Source organism: Narcine bancroftii, chromosome 6 (assembly GCF_036971445.1).
Source record: "Narcine bancroftii isolate sNarBan1 chromosome 6, sNarBan1.hap1, whole genome shotgun sequence".
Lineage (NCBI taxonomy): Eukaryota > Metazoa > Chordata > Chondrichthyes > Torpediniformes > Narcinidae > Narcine > Narcine bancroftii.
The window spans coordinates 138,758-154,373 of NC_091474.1; the positions used below are offsets into that span (position 1 = coordinate 138,758).

A 15,616-nucleotide genomic window follows, 5' to 3' on the forward strand; every position below is an offset into this window, starting at 1 on the left:
CCTCCCCTTTTACAGATCTTTGTTTGCCGAGTCCTCCCTTTTCCCTCTCACACCCCCCCCCCCCATCCTTCCCTAAGCCCTAGTCATTCAACCCAAGCAAAAACATAAAAATCAATTATTAAAAATAGTCATACGAATATACAAAGAAGGAAAGAAATGTAGGGGTAGTCAGCAGGATTTCCAAGTTGTCTCCTCGTTCTCAGTGTTTCAGGGTTTGTGAGATCCAATTGATCCTGTTGAGAAAGGTTCTGGGGAGGCTAATCACACCTGTGTTTCGACGTGTCACAGGTATGGCTGCCATATCTCAACGAATATACCATAACTCCACCTTAAGTAATAAATTTTCTCCAGGGGAACACAGCTCTGCACCTTCATGCTCCATCTTGCTGTGCTTAGCTAAGAGTCAGATTCTCAGGTAACCATTGTGCATTTCCTGGCCACCGCCAAGATGACCATCACAAATTGAATTTGATATTTAGATAATCTTGGACACATGCTCTCTCCTAGCAGTAACAAGGCTGGAACTTGTGGATTTTTCACCTCTGTGATTTTTTTTTTCAAAATGTCTCCCAATTCTACCCAAAAGGGTCTCACCCTGGCGCATAGCCATGTCGAATGCACAAAGGTTCCTGCCTCTACGCTGCGTCTAAAACATAAGGTTTGACCTATGTAATCTTTGTGGCGTGAGATATAACTGCTGCAGAGGTCGGACCAGCATCGCTCAGGAATTGTTGTTCCCAAATCCAACTCCCATCTTTGCCTCACCTTGTGGAGACTTGGTTTCGGGCTGTCATTTTGGAACAGGAGATACATAACTGAAATAAATTTACATGTGATTTCCCCCTTCAAATTAAAGCCTCCATATCATTACACAATGGCAGGGCCATAGATGGACCTAATTTGTCCCTCAAAAAAAGATTTTAGTTGAAGATAGCAGAAGAACGTCTGGTATGTCAAATTAATTTTTTTAGTTGTTTAATTGACATGAGCTGCCCCTTCTCATAACAGTCCTTGACACACCTGAACCCTTTCTAGCACCAGGTGTCCAGGATCTTGTTGTCTATAGTCATAGGGATTAATTTGTTCTTGGTTAGGGGTGTTTTAGGAGACAACCCTATTTTTAAAACAATAATCTGGTTTATTTTTTGCCATGTTCGGATTGGATGCTTTAGTATCGGGTTGTCTGTTTTTTGTGTTATTAATTTAGTATCCCATTTGTAAATAATGTCTCCTCCCCTACCATGTGTAGTCATGTGTAGATAGTAAACCATCCCCCTCAAATAATGAGGTGATAAACCTTGCCTGGGCCGCCCAATAATATTTTTTTTAAATCCGGGAGCCTCATTCCTCCCAGGCTATAGTCCCAGGTCAATTTGCCCACGGAGGCTCTAGCTACTTTATTCTTCCACAGGAATTGTCTGACACATCTACCAAGTGTTCTGAAAAATCTCTGGGGCAGCAGTATGGGCAAAGATTGGAAGAGGTACTGTAGCCTTGGCATCACTTTCATATTAATGCAGTTAACCCTGCCCATCAACATTATAGGCAAGTGCATCCACCTGCAGAATCTTCCTCGATGTTTCCAAGTAGGGGGAGATATTTTTGTAAATTCTTATCTATCTATATTCTTAAATATTTCATACCCTTTTGTAGCCACTTAAACTTGCTCTCCCATTGGTATTTCTCATACTCCTTGCTCGTTAGTGGCATTATTTCACTCTTATCATAATTAATTTTGCCATAGTTCTCCAGTATAGCCCACAACCTGGCCAATGACCCTGTTGTTTCTGTCAAATATATCAAAACGTCATCTGCAAACAGATTAATTTTGTGTTCTTCCTGGTCCACTCTAAACCCTTTAATGTCTGGATCATGGCGAATGGCTTCTGCTAACGGTTCAATCGCCAATGCGAATAGAGCAGGGGATGGCGGACAACCCTGTCTACTAGATCTGGTCAGTGGGAAAGCTGAAGATGTCTGTCTTCATCTGAAGTGAGAGATGCAGTAACCCTTAATGAGAGAGGTACTGTCCTTTGACAGGGAAGGAACACAGAATCAGTGGCTTCGAAGGAAAAGGCCACTTCAACTGTCTCTTTGACAAGAGAGAGCAGTTCTGCATGTCCATTTGTAATGGTCACTTCATTTAACCCTTGCCTGGGTTGCTGAAATCATCGTGTGAAATACAAGTTCCGCAACCTCCATGCAAGAGGGGAATTGAAGAAAAAGTCATTCGTATGAAGAAATAGTTATCTGAAAGCTAATCTACAAGAATTTGTGAGTTTGGGAACTTTTGAACAACAGTTTAAAGACTCTGAGTTTCAACACAAAAGATCTCTAAGACTGAACTTTAAATTTGAATCACCTCTTCAGAATTATGCCTTAGCTGTAATGGTTTTGAATCTCTCTCTCTCTCTCTCTCTCTATTTTATATCATTAATACTGTAGTTATTAATAAAAATTATTATTTTGAGGATACATTATCTTGAATTTCTATTCCTGCTGGCCTGTGTCATAACAATGACTCACCTACTTTATAATTTTATCTCAGTGTAATTGAATTGTTTGACTCGTATCTTTTCCTTTTTTTCTTTACATTTTTTTCTACCTTCGTTTTTCTTTAAATATTAATTATAGAAAGCATCTGGCAATGCTGTTCGGTAAAGATTTTGAGTTTTTATCCTTTTTATTACTTTTTTCTTTTTTAATCTTTTTTGGTTAAGTGTTCCATGTATATGTTTGTGTGGGTGGGTATAGCACTTCGAATTTGAATCATAGATATGATTTACAACTTGTACATGTTTTTGTTATTTTCTGAAATGTTTTTATCAATTTTGTATATTTATCCATATTATTTTATTGAACGATATTATTTGTACGTTCTATATTAAAAAAATCAATAAAAAGTATTTTAAAAAGAAAAGGAAAAGAAATGTAATTATAAAACACTGTATTTTTCCAGTTTTACATGATTGAAGTTTGACCTTACCTGGTGGTCTCACCAGGGCCACGGGAGGAGAGTCAGTGGGTTACGGTTAGAAGAGGGAAAGGGAAGAGTCAAGTTCAAGAGAGGGTCCCTGTACCTGTAGTCTTCATCAATCAATACTCCTCCTTGAGTACTATTGGGGGGAGGGGGGGGCAGTCAGGCTAGGGAAGGCAGCAGTGGCTGTACCTCTGGCACAAGGTCAGCCTCTGTAGCCCAAAAGAGTTGGGAAAGGAAGAGGAGGGCAACAGTTATAGGGGATTCGATGGTCAGGAGGACTGATAGGGGATTTTGTGGATACAATAAAGGAAACTGGATGATAGTTTGCCTCCCAGGTGCCAAGGTCCGGGATGTAACTTCTCATGTCCATGACATCCTAAAGGGGGAGGGTAATGAACCAGAGGTCGTGGTACATATTGGTACCAATAACATAGGGAAGAAGGAGGAAGTGGTCCTGAAAAATGAATATAGGGAGTTAGGTAGTGAGCTGAGAAGAAGGACTGCAAAAGGGGTGATCTCTGGATTATTGTGCTATGTGATAGTGAGGGTAAGAATAGCATTAGGTGGGAGGATGAATGCATGGCTGAAGGGGTGGAGTAAAGGGTAGGAATTCAAGTTCTTGGAAAACTGGGACCTATTCCGGGGAAGGTGGGACGGGTTTCATCTGAATCCCAGAGGGACCAGGATCTTGGTGGGGGCATTTGCTAGGGCTACTAAGGGGGATTTAAACTAGTATGGTTGGGCGAAGGGGTCCATAAAAGGGAGGACAGCAGAGAGAAGGTTTGTCGGCAAGGTGAGAAGACTTGTAGACAAAATTTGAGGGTGGAAGGGCAGATGATCGAGGAGGAAAGCGATTGGTGCTATGACAGAGGGGGGGAATGATGGTAATAAATAATAGAGTTGACCATAAAGAGGGGGATAAGCAAAAGGTAAGAATTGGGAAATCTCTGAAATGCATTTACTTTAATGCTAGGAGTATTGTAAGGAAGGTGGATGAACTAAAGGTGTGGATAGGCACTTGGCAATATGATGTGGTGGCGATCAGTGAGATGTGGTTGCAGGAGGGATGTGACTGGCAGTTGAATATTCCGGGATTTCGCTGCTTTAGGTGTGATAGAATTGGAGGTGAAAGGTGGGGGGTGTATGGTATTACTTGTCAGGGAAGGTATTACAGCAGTGCTGAGGCGTGATAGATTTGAGGGCTCGTCAAGAGAGGTGGTGTGGGTGGAATTAAAAAATAGAAAAGGTGAGGTTACAATTATAGGGATGTATTATAGACCACCTAGTGGGGAGAGAGAAATAGAGGAGCAAATGTGTAAGGAAATAGCTTAGATGTGCAATAAGCACAGGGTTGTGTTAGTTGGGGATTTTAATTTTCCTAATATAGATTGGGAGATGCATTCAGTGTAAGGGCTGGATGGTTTAGAATTTGTAAAATGTGTACAGTGTAGTTTTTTTGCAGCAATATGTTGAGGTACCCACTGGAGAAGGGGCAGTGTTAGATCTACTGCTGGGGAATGAAATCGGGCAGGTGGCTGAGGTGTGTGTTGGGGTGCACTTCGGATCCAGTGATCATGGTACCATTAGTTTCAACATAATTATGGAAAAGGATAGGGCTGGTCTGATGATGAAGGATTTTGAGTGGGAGAAAGCCAGATTTGATGAAATGAGAATGGATTTGCAGAGAGTGGTTTGGACTGATATGGTGGGAGATGAGAATTAGAGGGCATTTAAAGGTAAGATTTTGAGGGTGCAGAATCTTTACGTTCCTGTAAGGGAAAAGGGCAGGGCCAAATGTTCAAGAGAGCATTACTAGGGAGATTAGAAAGTTGGTTTGAAATAAAAGGGAGGCCTACATTAAATACAGGAAGCAATGTGTGGACAAGATGTTTGGAATATATATGGATTGTAGAAAGAAGCTTAAGAAAGAAATTACACCCAGTAAGTTTGACATTGGTGGTTGATAAACTAATGGAAAGTATTCTTGTGTAAGTATCTAGAGTGGCAAGGACACCCAACACAGGTTTGTGAGGGGAAGGTCATGTTTGACAAATCTTGTTGAATTTTTTGAGGAAGTGACGAGAAAGGTTGATGAGGGTAGATCAGTAGATGTAGTCTATCTGGATTTCAGTAGGCTTTTGATAGGGTTCCAAATGGAACCTTGCGAAGGAAGGTTCAGGCAGTAGGGATTAATGTCGAGATAGTCAGATGGGTTCAATGGTGGCGAGAAGATAGACATGGTAGATAACTGTTTGTCAGGATGGAGGCCAGTGACGAGCGGTGTGCCTCAGGGATCGAAGTTGGGTCCTTTGTTTTTTTTCCCCCAGAGTTTTTATTTAAAGTAATTGAGACAGAATATAAAAATCACTCCTGCATTTTTTCATTGGATTCTTCCTTGTATTTCCCTTTATCTTTGCCAACTTGGTGAGATTTAGCTTTGCGTTCCAGGACCTTCTTTCGATCCTTATCCAGCTTGAGCCTAGTAATCACGACCTTGCTGGGATGAATGCCAACATGAACTGTGGTACCATTGGCTTTTTCACGCTGCACACGCTCAATATAGATGACATGCTCCTTCCTGTATACTTGGACAACTTTGCCAATCTGCTGGCCCTTGTAATGACCTCTGATGATCTGAACTTCATCATCCTTGCGTATGGGCATTGACCGAACATTGTATTTTTGCCTCAACTCCTTAGACAGCGGCAAGGACATGATTTTCCTGTGGACATGAGATGGAGCATTGAAGTGTCTCTTGTGGTTTTTCCTCCGGGAAGACGTTACAAATGGGTTGAACTTCATGGCGGCAGGGTCCACCGACTCCTTTGGTCATCAAAGGAAGAGCGGTGTTGGTCCCTTGTTGTTCGTCATTTACATTAATGATTTGGATAACGGAGTGGTAAATTGGGTGAGTAAGTATGCGGATGATAGAAAAATAGGGGGAGTTGTGGATGGTTTTCGGGGACTGCAAAAGGATTTGGACTGCTTAGAAGAGTGGGCGGAAAGGTGGCAGATGGAGTTTAATGTAGATAAGTGTGAAGGGCTTCATTTTGGGAAGAATAATCAAAATAGGACATATGTAGTGAAGGGGAGGGTGTTGAGGAATGCAAAGGAACAGAGATATCTTGGAATAATGGTTCATCATTCCTTGAAAGTGGATTCTCATGTAGATAGGGTGATGAAGAAGGCTTTTGGTATGCTGGACTTTCTAAATCATAGCATAGAATATATTGAGACTATTCAAGGCATTGGTGAGGCCAAGTTTGGAATATTGCATGCAGTTCTGATCACCAGATTATAGGAAGGATATCAATAAGGTAGAGAGGGTGCAGAGAAGATTTACTAAAATGTTACCTGGATTTCAGGATCCAGAATACAAAGAAAGATTCAGTAGACTGGGTCTCTGTTCATTAGAGTGTAGAAGGTTGAGGGAGGATGTGACACTAGTGTTGCAATTTGGCAATTCAGACAGTTGCCAGGAAGAAGAATGGAAAAAGTGATTAAAGAATAGAGAGTCTGGAAGAAAGTTAAACAGGAAAGTTTGCAGACATTATGATTGTATTGCAAGACATAAAAGCTCTGGAGAAACTCAGCATGTCATGTAGCATCTATAGGATAACCGATCTTTCATTCCTGAGCCCTTTGACAAGATAATCCGATAGATATGAATGAAGCCTTTCTTGGTGATGCTTTGAAGTTGATATTTATACACTTATTGCGATCAGTTCTGAGCAATGTTTCCTCTAATTTTTAGGAGTCAATGTGTGCAAAAATCTTAGGTTGTGCAATTTTTTTTCCTGCGACAAAACTATGTGTGTACTAAATCCGCATGGAAATGTAAACTTGAAATTGTTTCAAGATCATTTTGGCACAGCCTATCTCTCATTGCTAATAAAACTGTATGGGCGTGTTTGAATATAATACAACTCTGATTGCATTCTATGAGGTAATGTATTTAGTTAAGATTTTATTCTACACTTTGAACTACTTTGTGGACACATCCATTGCCTTTGGCTGCTGGTTGTAAAATGTGTGCTCACACACATATGTACATCTTCGAGGGAACAGTGGCTCTGAGGTAATGAACTAAGGTCTGTTAAATGAGTAACTGCCAAGTGACATTTTCTAACATTTGTCTAGACACCATTTCCTTGTTGAGAAAAAAGTGTAGAGTCTACATTGAGCCTCCGGTTTGTTTCTTGTAATCAAAACATAATTGGCTTTTGCTGTCATTGGGTTTGGTTTAATTTGGGACAGAAAGAAAAAAATAGAATGATATTTTGATATTTATATTCCCAACTGATAGCTTTGTAGCATATAATGCTAATCATCAATATAGATCTGAGGTATTCAAAGCAGAATTATGTTTCATTCTGATAGGATTACCTGTTTTTCAAAATATGTAGATAATCTGGGAAATGTGTTCAGCAGAGATAGTAGGTGAGCTTTGGCAATAGATTCTAGATGTTGCTAAAGTTATTAGCAACCAGGCAGGTCAAGTATCAACTGCTCCTATATTTATTTTGTGCTGATTACTTGATTTCAAACATTCACTTGTATTTTGCAAAATAGAAGCTTTTGATTTTAAAATGGAATGTTGAATTTTGGATTAAGTTAATGATTGTTTTTGTACAGTTTCCAACCATTTGCCTGATTTTGGCTTTGAACAAGGTTATCAGACCTATCTACCAAGTACCAGCACTTCAGGTCAAGTTGCTAATCTATCCCTGGGACTCACCAGACAAACTGCAAAAAAATCTAAATCAAATTTGACATCACAGAAGAAATTATCATGCTGTTATCCAGGTATGTACAGTTTTGGTCACCAAATTATAGGAAAGATATAAACAAAATAGAGAGAGTGCAGAGAAAGTTCACGAGAATGTTGACAGGATTTCAGGGTCTGAGTTCCAGGGAAAGGTTGTGCAGACTGGGGCTTTTTTCTCTGGAGCGTAGAAGGTTGAGAGGGGACTTGATAGAGGTGTTTAAGATTTTAAAAGGGACAGACAGAGTAAATGTGGATAGGCTTTTTCAATTAAGAAAGGGGGAGATTCAAACTAGAGGACATGGTTTAAGATTGAAAGGGGAAAATTATAAGGGGAACATGAGGGGAAATTTCTTTACGCAGAGGGTGGTGGGGATGTGGAATGAGCTTCCGACAGACGTGGTCGAGGCGGGATCATTGGTTACATTTAAGGAAAGACTGGATCGTTACATGGATAGGAGGGGACAAGAGGGGTATGGACCGGGTGCTGGTCAGTGGGACTAGGAGGGTGGGGATTTGCTACGGCATGGACTAGTAGGGCCGAACTGGCCTGTTCTGTGCTGTAAGTGGTTATATGGTTATATGGTATGTACAAGCCTTCCTATTTATCATCTGGGTTAGATTTTAATCTTCTCAAATCCCATTACCTGTGCATGTACAGAGTGTTAACACAAAACCCAAGTTTGGTTTTGGTATTGTGACTAAAATCTTTCACTTCTACCATGTTAAAATAGTTTCCTCCCAGACCACTTGCGGGACAATCCCGCGTCACTCTGGCTGTCATGCCTTGCACTCTGCCAAGCCCAGTGGTGTGGGACCGAGAGGGAGGCGTTTGTCCTGGGCAAGCACTCGCCTCCAAGTCCTTGCCCTGGCACATGGTGCCTAAAGCTCCATAGAAAACAGAACAAAAGTTCTGAGAGGACAGAAGAGCAACAAGGCACCATGTTCATATTCGCTTACGAAGGGACGAGCCATGATGATGTCCAGTGTACAGAACATTGAAATATCATGAGAGATGCGTAGCTGCAGAGTCTTGGGGAACACCAACGTTTTTTTCAGATAATTTATGATTTTTTTCCGGCTCCAGGTTGTGCTTTTAAAACATCACATGGAAATAAAGATTTGGATCGACATTTAAGAACTCATACGGGTAAGACCTCTTTTTTGGTATTGTTTGAAAAGCAAAAGATTTCTGCTTTTGGAAATCTGACACATAAGCAGGAAATGGTGGAAATAGTCAGGAGGTCCGATATTATTTGTGGAGAATGAATAAATAAATAGGAGTTGATATCCTTTCATCAGAACTGACCATGTTCACTTTTAAAGATAACTGTTTGGCACAGACGAGATGGGTCGAAGGGCTGGTTTCTGTGCTGCATCATTAGCTGAGCATTTTCAACATTGTGGCTTTACTATTCAAGTGGTCACATTCAAATATGTTTTGTATTTTTACCTTTAAGGTGGTGATTCAATCTATAAATGAGCAAAACCAGCTTTATTTTTACACTTTAAGATTGTAGTGTAGATGAACTCGTGCTCATTTTCAGGTTCTCTGGATATTTTATTAAAACATTAGAAATATTCATTTGTCAACTACAGTCCCTATAAATGCATCAGAGACAGGATAGTGTTGGAGGGGTGTTTTTCTAACTGAAAGCCAGTGACCAATGGGATTCTGCAGGGATAATTGCTGGGAGCTCCGCTATAGATATACACACGCACACACATTAGTGGCCAGTTGGAAATGTGGGCAGAAAAATAGTGGATAGAATTTAATTCCGACAAGTGTGAAATGTTGCACTTTGGGAGGTCAATGAAAGAGAAACATACACAATTGGACCCATTGATGTCCAGAGGGATTTCAGGGTGCAAATCCATAGCTATCTGAAAGGGGCAACACATAGATGGGTAGTCAAGAAGGCATTCAACATACTTGCCTTTATGAGTTGGGTATTGAGTTGCCAAGTCATATTGCAGCTGTCTAAAACTTGATTGGTCCACCTTTTAAGTATCATAGAGACACAAGAGTTTGCAGATGATGAATCTGGAGCAAAAAATAAAATTGCTCAAGGAATTCTGCAAATAGAGTTTTGATGTAAGGTCTCAACCTTTAATGTCAACAATTCCTTTCCCCCACATATGGTGTTCAATGCTCTGAGTTCCTCCAGCAGCTTTGAGCAATGTCCTCCACATTTGGAATACAATGTGTATTTTTGGTCACCACATTGCAGGAAAGACATGAAGGATTAGGAGAGGGTGTAAGAGGTTCTGCAGGATATTAAAAGTAAACCACAAGTCTAAATGCTGGGGTCTAGTGCAGTATACAAAAGTGCTGGAGAAACTCACCAGGTCATGTAGCATCCATGGGAAGCTTTGGACAACTTGGATTGTTTTCTTTGAATGTCAGGGGCTGAGAGGTGACCTGAGAAAAGTATATCAAGTTACGAGGGGCATTGATAGGTACTTTTCACAGGGTGGATCTATCACATACCAGAGGACATAGATTTAAGAATAATGGGGAAAAGTATAAACGAGATTTGCAAGGTGAGTTTTTTTCCAGAAAGTTCCTGAATCATCTGCTTGGAGAGATGGTGGAAGATGTGACAGCAACATTTAAGAGGCATTTGGACAGGCACATGAATAGAAAGGGGATGGATGGATTTCACCATGTGGAGGCTGCTGGGATCAGTTTAAATTGGCATCATGGTTAGCACAGACTTCATGGGCTGAAAGTCCGGTTCCAGTGATCAACTTCTTAATTTAATAATGTGAAGGAATGCTACTTGATTGTTCCCCTAAACTGTAGAAAACATTGTATTTGCAGTACAGCATGTGATTGTCTGCATCTTACTATTCAAATCTGAGAACAGATGTTCTAATTATTTCTGAATTATAATATGTAAATACCAAAGTGCCTTATTTCATTTTTATTTTCATTTTGAAAGTAAATATTGAAGTATCTTCGCTCACTACCACAAAAATAATTCTTGCTTCAAACAGACCTTCCTGAAAGGAGCAGGGGACAAATTTGTAGTAGTAGGGGAAAATATTTTAAAGGTAGAATCTCTATTCATAAAGTTGTGAACATTTAACATTGTTGGATTTTGGAGGAGAGAGGATGGATAATGGGCCCATGAATTCAATCACCACCTGATAGTTAATTTCTGATTTGCAAAGTCCTGCATGTGTTTTGCAGCCTTATTTTTAAAATATAATGACTCTGACCTGTTGAGAGTTATTTCAGTGTACGTATTTATTTGGATTCTGTATTCTTTCAGCCAATCCACATTCTTCTTTTGCATAATGAATAAAGCAATACTTGTGAGATTTTATTTTCCTTGTTGATGAGCTTGATATTCCTTCTTCCTTTTTTAGTCTTAGTAAAAGGGCCCAAATGACCCATTTCTATCCATGGATGCTATCTGATCTTCCGAGGTACTCCAGCTCCTCATGGTTTGCTCAATATTCCAGCATCTGCACTTGGTGTTTCTCTTTTTCAATAACCATGAGACTGAATAGTTAACTTGACTCTGAGAGTTAATAATATGTACTTGTCCTACCTCAATTAAGTTGAAGTACAGCACAAGACCATACAGTATGAACTAAGAACTTTGCCATTCATCTTGCTAGACTAATTTTCTTTTCCAAATTTGCATTTTGAACATCTGTTTTGCAGGTGAAAAACCATTCAAATGTGATATTTGCAACAAGAGATTCAGTCGCTTGGATAAGCTGAAGATGCATAATCGTTCACACACTGGAGAGAAACCACACAAGTGCCAGCTCTGTAGCTATGCTTCTGCTGACGGCAGCAGCCTGAGAAAACATCTCAGGATCCATTCTGACGAGCGTCCTTTTAAGTGCCAGATTTGCCCATATGCCAGCCATAGCTCAAGCCAGCTCATTATTCATCTTCGCTCTCATACAGGTAAGTCTGCATGATCAGGAAGTCTGCATACAGAGGTTGGGCTGGATCACCCTCGTGGCTGGCAAGCAGCAATTCTGCATATTCCATGTTTGCATTCCTGCCTGCTGCAGCACACCTGATCTGCTCCAATTCTGGACTCAGCACAGAGGGGTAGTTCCTGGTCATACTGTGATAAGAACTTAGATATACCACATCTGACCCTTCAGCAATAAAGTAGCTCGTGCATCTAGTACAGTTCCATTTATTTAAATGGTATCATCACCCTTCATGTTACCTTTTTTTTTACGTTACTAAATTAACAGTATTTACTCTAACAAGTGAAATACCTTCAAAAACACAACCCTTGCCCTTGGTTCCTCTCACTGTCTAAATTTCTGATGCTGAACTCTCTTGTGGCAAAATAAAGTCTCTTCCATCACACTTTCATCAAACAACAGAACAAACCTTTGATCCAAGTAAGTGAAAATCAAAAAAACAGCAGATGCTGGAAATCTCAGAAAATACACAAATACATAAAAATGCTGAAAATATTCTGCAGGTTTGGTAGCATCTTGAGAAGTGAACAAGAGTCAACTTTCCTGGTCAGAGATTCCTCATCAGATCTGCAAAGGAGGTTTGTGAAGCTGCAACAAGAGGAAGGAAGGGAATACCTCTGAAATGGTCAAACTGGGTTGATTAGGGGGATAAACAAATTCAAGATTATCTGGTTAATGAATGAATCAGAACACCTAGTGAGTGAAAACGTAGGCTCAATAATCTGGACCACAGAATGCAGAGCATGTTCAGTCCACAGTGATGACCCTGAGCTTCCCATGCTTGCCACTTTCATTCCTCAACACGCTCCCACTGTGATCTCACAGTTTGTGGCCTCCTTCTTTTCTTCTTCTTTGGCTTGGCTTGGCGGACGAAGATTTATGGAGGGGGTAAATGTCCACGTCAGCTGCAGGCTCGTTTGTGGCTGACAAGTCCGATGCGGGACAGGCAGACACGGTTGCAGTGGCTGCAGGGGAAAATTGGTGGGTTGGGGTTGGGTGTTGGGTGTTTCCTCCTTTGTCTTTTGTCAGTGAGGTGGGCTCTGCCAGTACTGCAGTAAAACCCATGGTATCCAGCACTATGGGGATTGGTAAGTGCCAGATTTTCCAGTAGCTTCAGACTTACTCTTGCAGTGCTTGACTAATACACCTGCATTAAGAATAAATATGGTACGATACCTTTATTGTCATTTAAGACAAGACTGTAAAACAGTACACGTAAAAATTGAGATAACATTCTTCCAAACCGTAATGCTATCTACACATCACAAGATTATACAAAAACAATGTAGATACCTACACTGGACAAAACAAAGGGGAAAAAAAATACATGAGACTGAAACACACCTACACGAAGCTACTTAGTGAATTTTTAAAAAATTAAAAGACAAAAACACTATACTCTACCTAGACTGAACAAACTTCACTTGTATGAATATATAAACTTTAAAGCATTTAAAGTTTTTTAGTCGCATTCTTTGAAAACATTTAACCATCGCTACTTCTGCAGGTTCTTCCCCTTCCCCCCCAGCTGCCTGAAAGACAATAAGATTAGAGAGAATTAACCCCCCCCCCCCCGCGACCCTCATTTACAGATAAAACCTATAAGTGGGGTGATACTTCTTAAGCAGGAATAAGGAGACACTTTAAGAGAGTCAATGCAACGGCAAAAACAGCAACAACCAGCTCGTCATCCTGGGCGATGCCATTGGTGTTTCACACAACTTTATTCAAGCAACTGCTACGACGAAAGCACTGCCTGAATATCTGCTCCCATCTTCACCTTCAGAGAACATTTACTTACAATTTTAAACTTAGGTATTTCTTTCCTATTATTTTATTCTTATTTATTTTAATTTTTAAAATTTATTTTCATTTTTTTTTACCGGTTGTTTGAATTCTGGATACCAGGGGTTATACTGTATCACAGTGAGGCACAACGCAGACTTGAGGAACAGTGTCTCATTTTCAGTTAGCGCCCTTTGAAACCTCCGGACTCCATATTTAATTTTGTAATTTCAGGCAACTTGATTTGTCAATCTGCTTTAATTGTTTATCTGCAATATTCACTCAGCTTGTTATTTTTCTGTTTTTTGCTTTCTCTGGGAGTGCAAGACATGCTCACCCTGACCTGCTGGGCTTGTCCTCCTCTGCATTTCACTCTCTAACTGCTCCATTTTACTCAATCACTGTGGTTATTAGGGCACAGGAATAAAAGTAGATTATTACAGATGGCAAAGTGTATTGTTGATTCAAGCAGCCCAAAAAGTAATGTTGTTTTAGCATTAAAACCACGCAATGTTGTTCTTCAAAGAACAAACATAACATGGTGTCAGAAGTGGGTGAGTAAGTAAGAAAAGACAATTGTTCCCGTCATGGATAAGTTAAATCCTCCCATACTGAAGTTTACTGGCAATCTAACCAATAATTGGAAACACTTCAAACAGTGATTCAACATTTATTTAGAGGCTGGTGGAAAGTGTTTATATTTCTACACGTGATGGGTGAAGATTCCTTGGACATCTATAACTGTTTTCAAATTGATGAGACAGCTTTCACGTTGGAAACTCTGATGACAAAATCTGAGGAGTATTTTGTTCCAAGTGAAAATGCCATGTTTGAGAGATTTAACTTTTTCTCCTGTGATCAGAAACAAGGTATGAGCTTTGACCAATATTTAGCCGAGATTCACACCCTGAGTAAGTCCTGTGAATTTGGAGATTTGAAAAACTCACTCATTAAAGACAGAATAGTTTGCCAAATCCCAGGTTATGGGCTTAGTGAAAGACTGTGGCATTAAAAAGTTTTGATACTGGAAAAGGCTATGATTATGAGTAGGACAAAGAGGAGTGGGAAGCTCGAGGATGGAGAAACTTTCAAAGAGCAACAGAAGATAACTAAGGAAGTTATACGGGAGGAAAAATTGAGGTACGAGGGTAAACTAGCCAGTTATATAAAAGGGGATAGTAAAAGCTTATTTACGTATTTAAAGAGGAAAAAAATTAGTTAGGACTAAAATTGGGGCCCTTAAATAAAGAAATGGGCGAAATTATTACGGGAAGCAAGGAAATGGCTGACGAGTTTGACACATACTTTGGATCTGTCTTCACCAGGGAAGATTCAAGTAAAGTTCAGATAGAGGGTAGAGATCTTGCAGTAGTGAAAGAATTGATAGAAATTCCAACAGTAAAGGAGGAATTGATGGAAATTCAGATTCTGAAGCATGTGGTCTTGAGTAAATTGAAAGAACTGAAGGCTAATAAGTCCCCAGAACCTGATGGATTGCATCCCAGGGTGAAATTGTGAATGCATTTGTCAACCTTTTCCAATGTCCTATAGATTCAGGAGAGGTGCCTGTGGATTGGACGGAGGCTCATGTTTTGCCGCTTAATAAGAAGGGAGGGAGAGAGAAAACAGGCTGACGTCAGTAGTGGGAAAGATATTAGAATCTATTATAAAAGAAGAAATAACAGAACACTTAGACAGAATTAATAGTATCGTTGCAAGTCAGCATGAAGGGAAAATCATGCTTGACTAACCTGAAATTTTTCGAGGATGTGACGAGAAGGGTGGACATGGGAGAGCCAGTGGATGTGGTGTACTTGGACTTTTAGAAGGCTTTTGATAAGGTCCCGCACAGGAGAGTTGTAGGCAAAATCAGAGAGCTTGATATTGGGGGTAGGGTGCTGACATGGATAGGAAATTGGTTAAAAGACAGGAAACAAAGAGTAGGGCTTAATGGGTCACTTTCGGAATGGCTAATGTGATGTGAGGTCCCGCAGGGCTCGGTGCTGGATCCTCAGTTGTTTATCATATATATTAATGATTTAGATAAGGGGATTATAAATAACATTAACAAATTTTCAGATGATATGAAACTGGGTGGCAGTATGGAGGATGTCAGGAAAATG

General features: G+C 40.2%; 2 protein-coding genes and 1 pseudogene across 2 annotated transcripts in view; 1 reads left to right on the forward strand and 2 right to left on the reverse strand.

Annotated features, from left to right (window-relative positions):
• The window catches only part of zfp64 (zinc finger protein 64 homolog (mouse)), a 42,829-nt gene that overhangs the window by 11,259 nt on the left and 15,954 nt on the right, over window positions 1–15,616 (forward strand). Inside the window, exons 3-5 of the mRNA XM_069883592.1 lie at window positions 7,616–7,786; window positions 8,833–8,895; window positions 11,422–11,673. Of these exons, the coding sequence (XP_069739693.1) occupies window positions 7,616–7,786; window positions 8,833–8,895; window positions 11,422–11,673 (486 nt within the window). The remainder of the gene's footprint in view (window positions 1–7,615; window positions 7,787–8,832; window positions 8,896–11,421; window positions 11,674–15,616) is intronic.
• LOC138735583 (large ribosomal subunit protein uL24 pseudogene) lies at window positions 5,333–5,818 on the reverse strand (annotated as a pseudogene).
• The window catches only part of LOC138735582 (uncharacterized), a 107,226-nt gene continuing 101,381 nt past the window's right edge, over window positions 9,772–15,616 (reverse strand). The window contains exon 4 of the transcript XR_011339794.1: window positions 9,772–9,789. The gene's annotated coding sequence lies outside the window, so the exon portion shown is untranslated. The remainder of the gene's footprint in view (window positions 9,790–15,616) is intronic.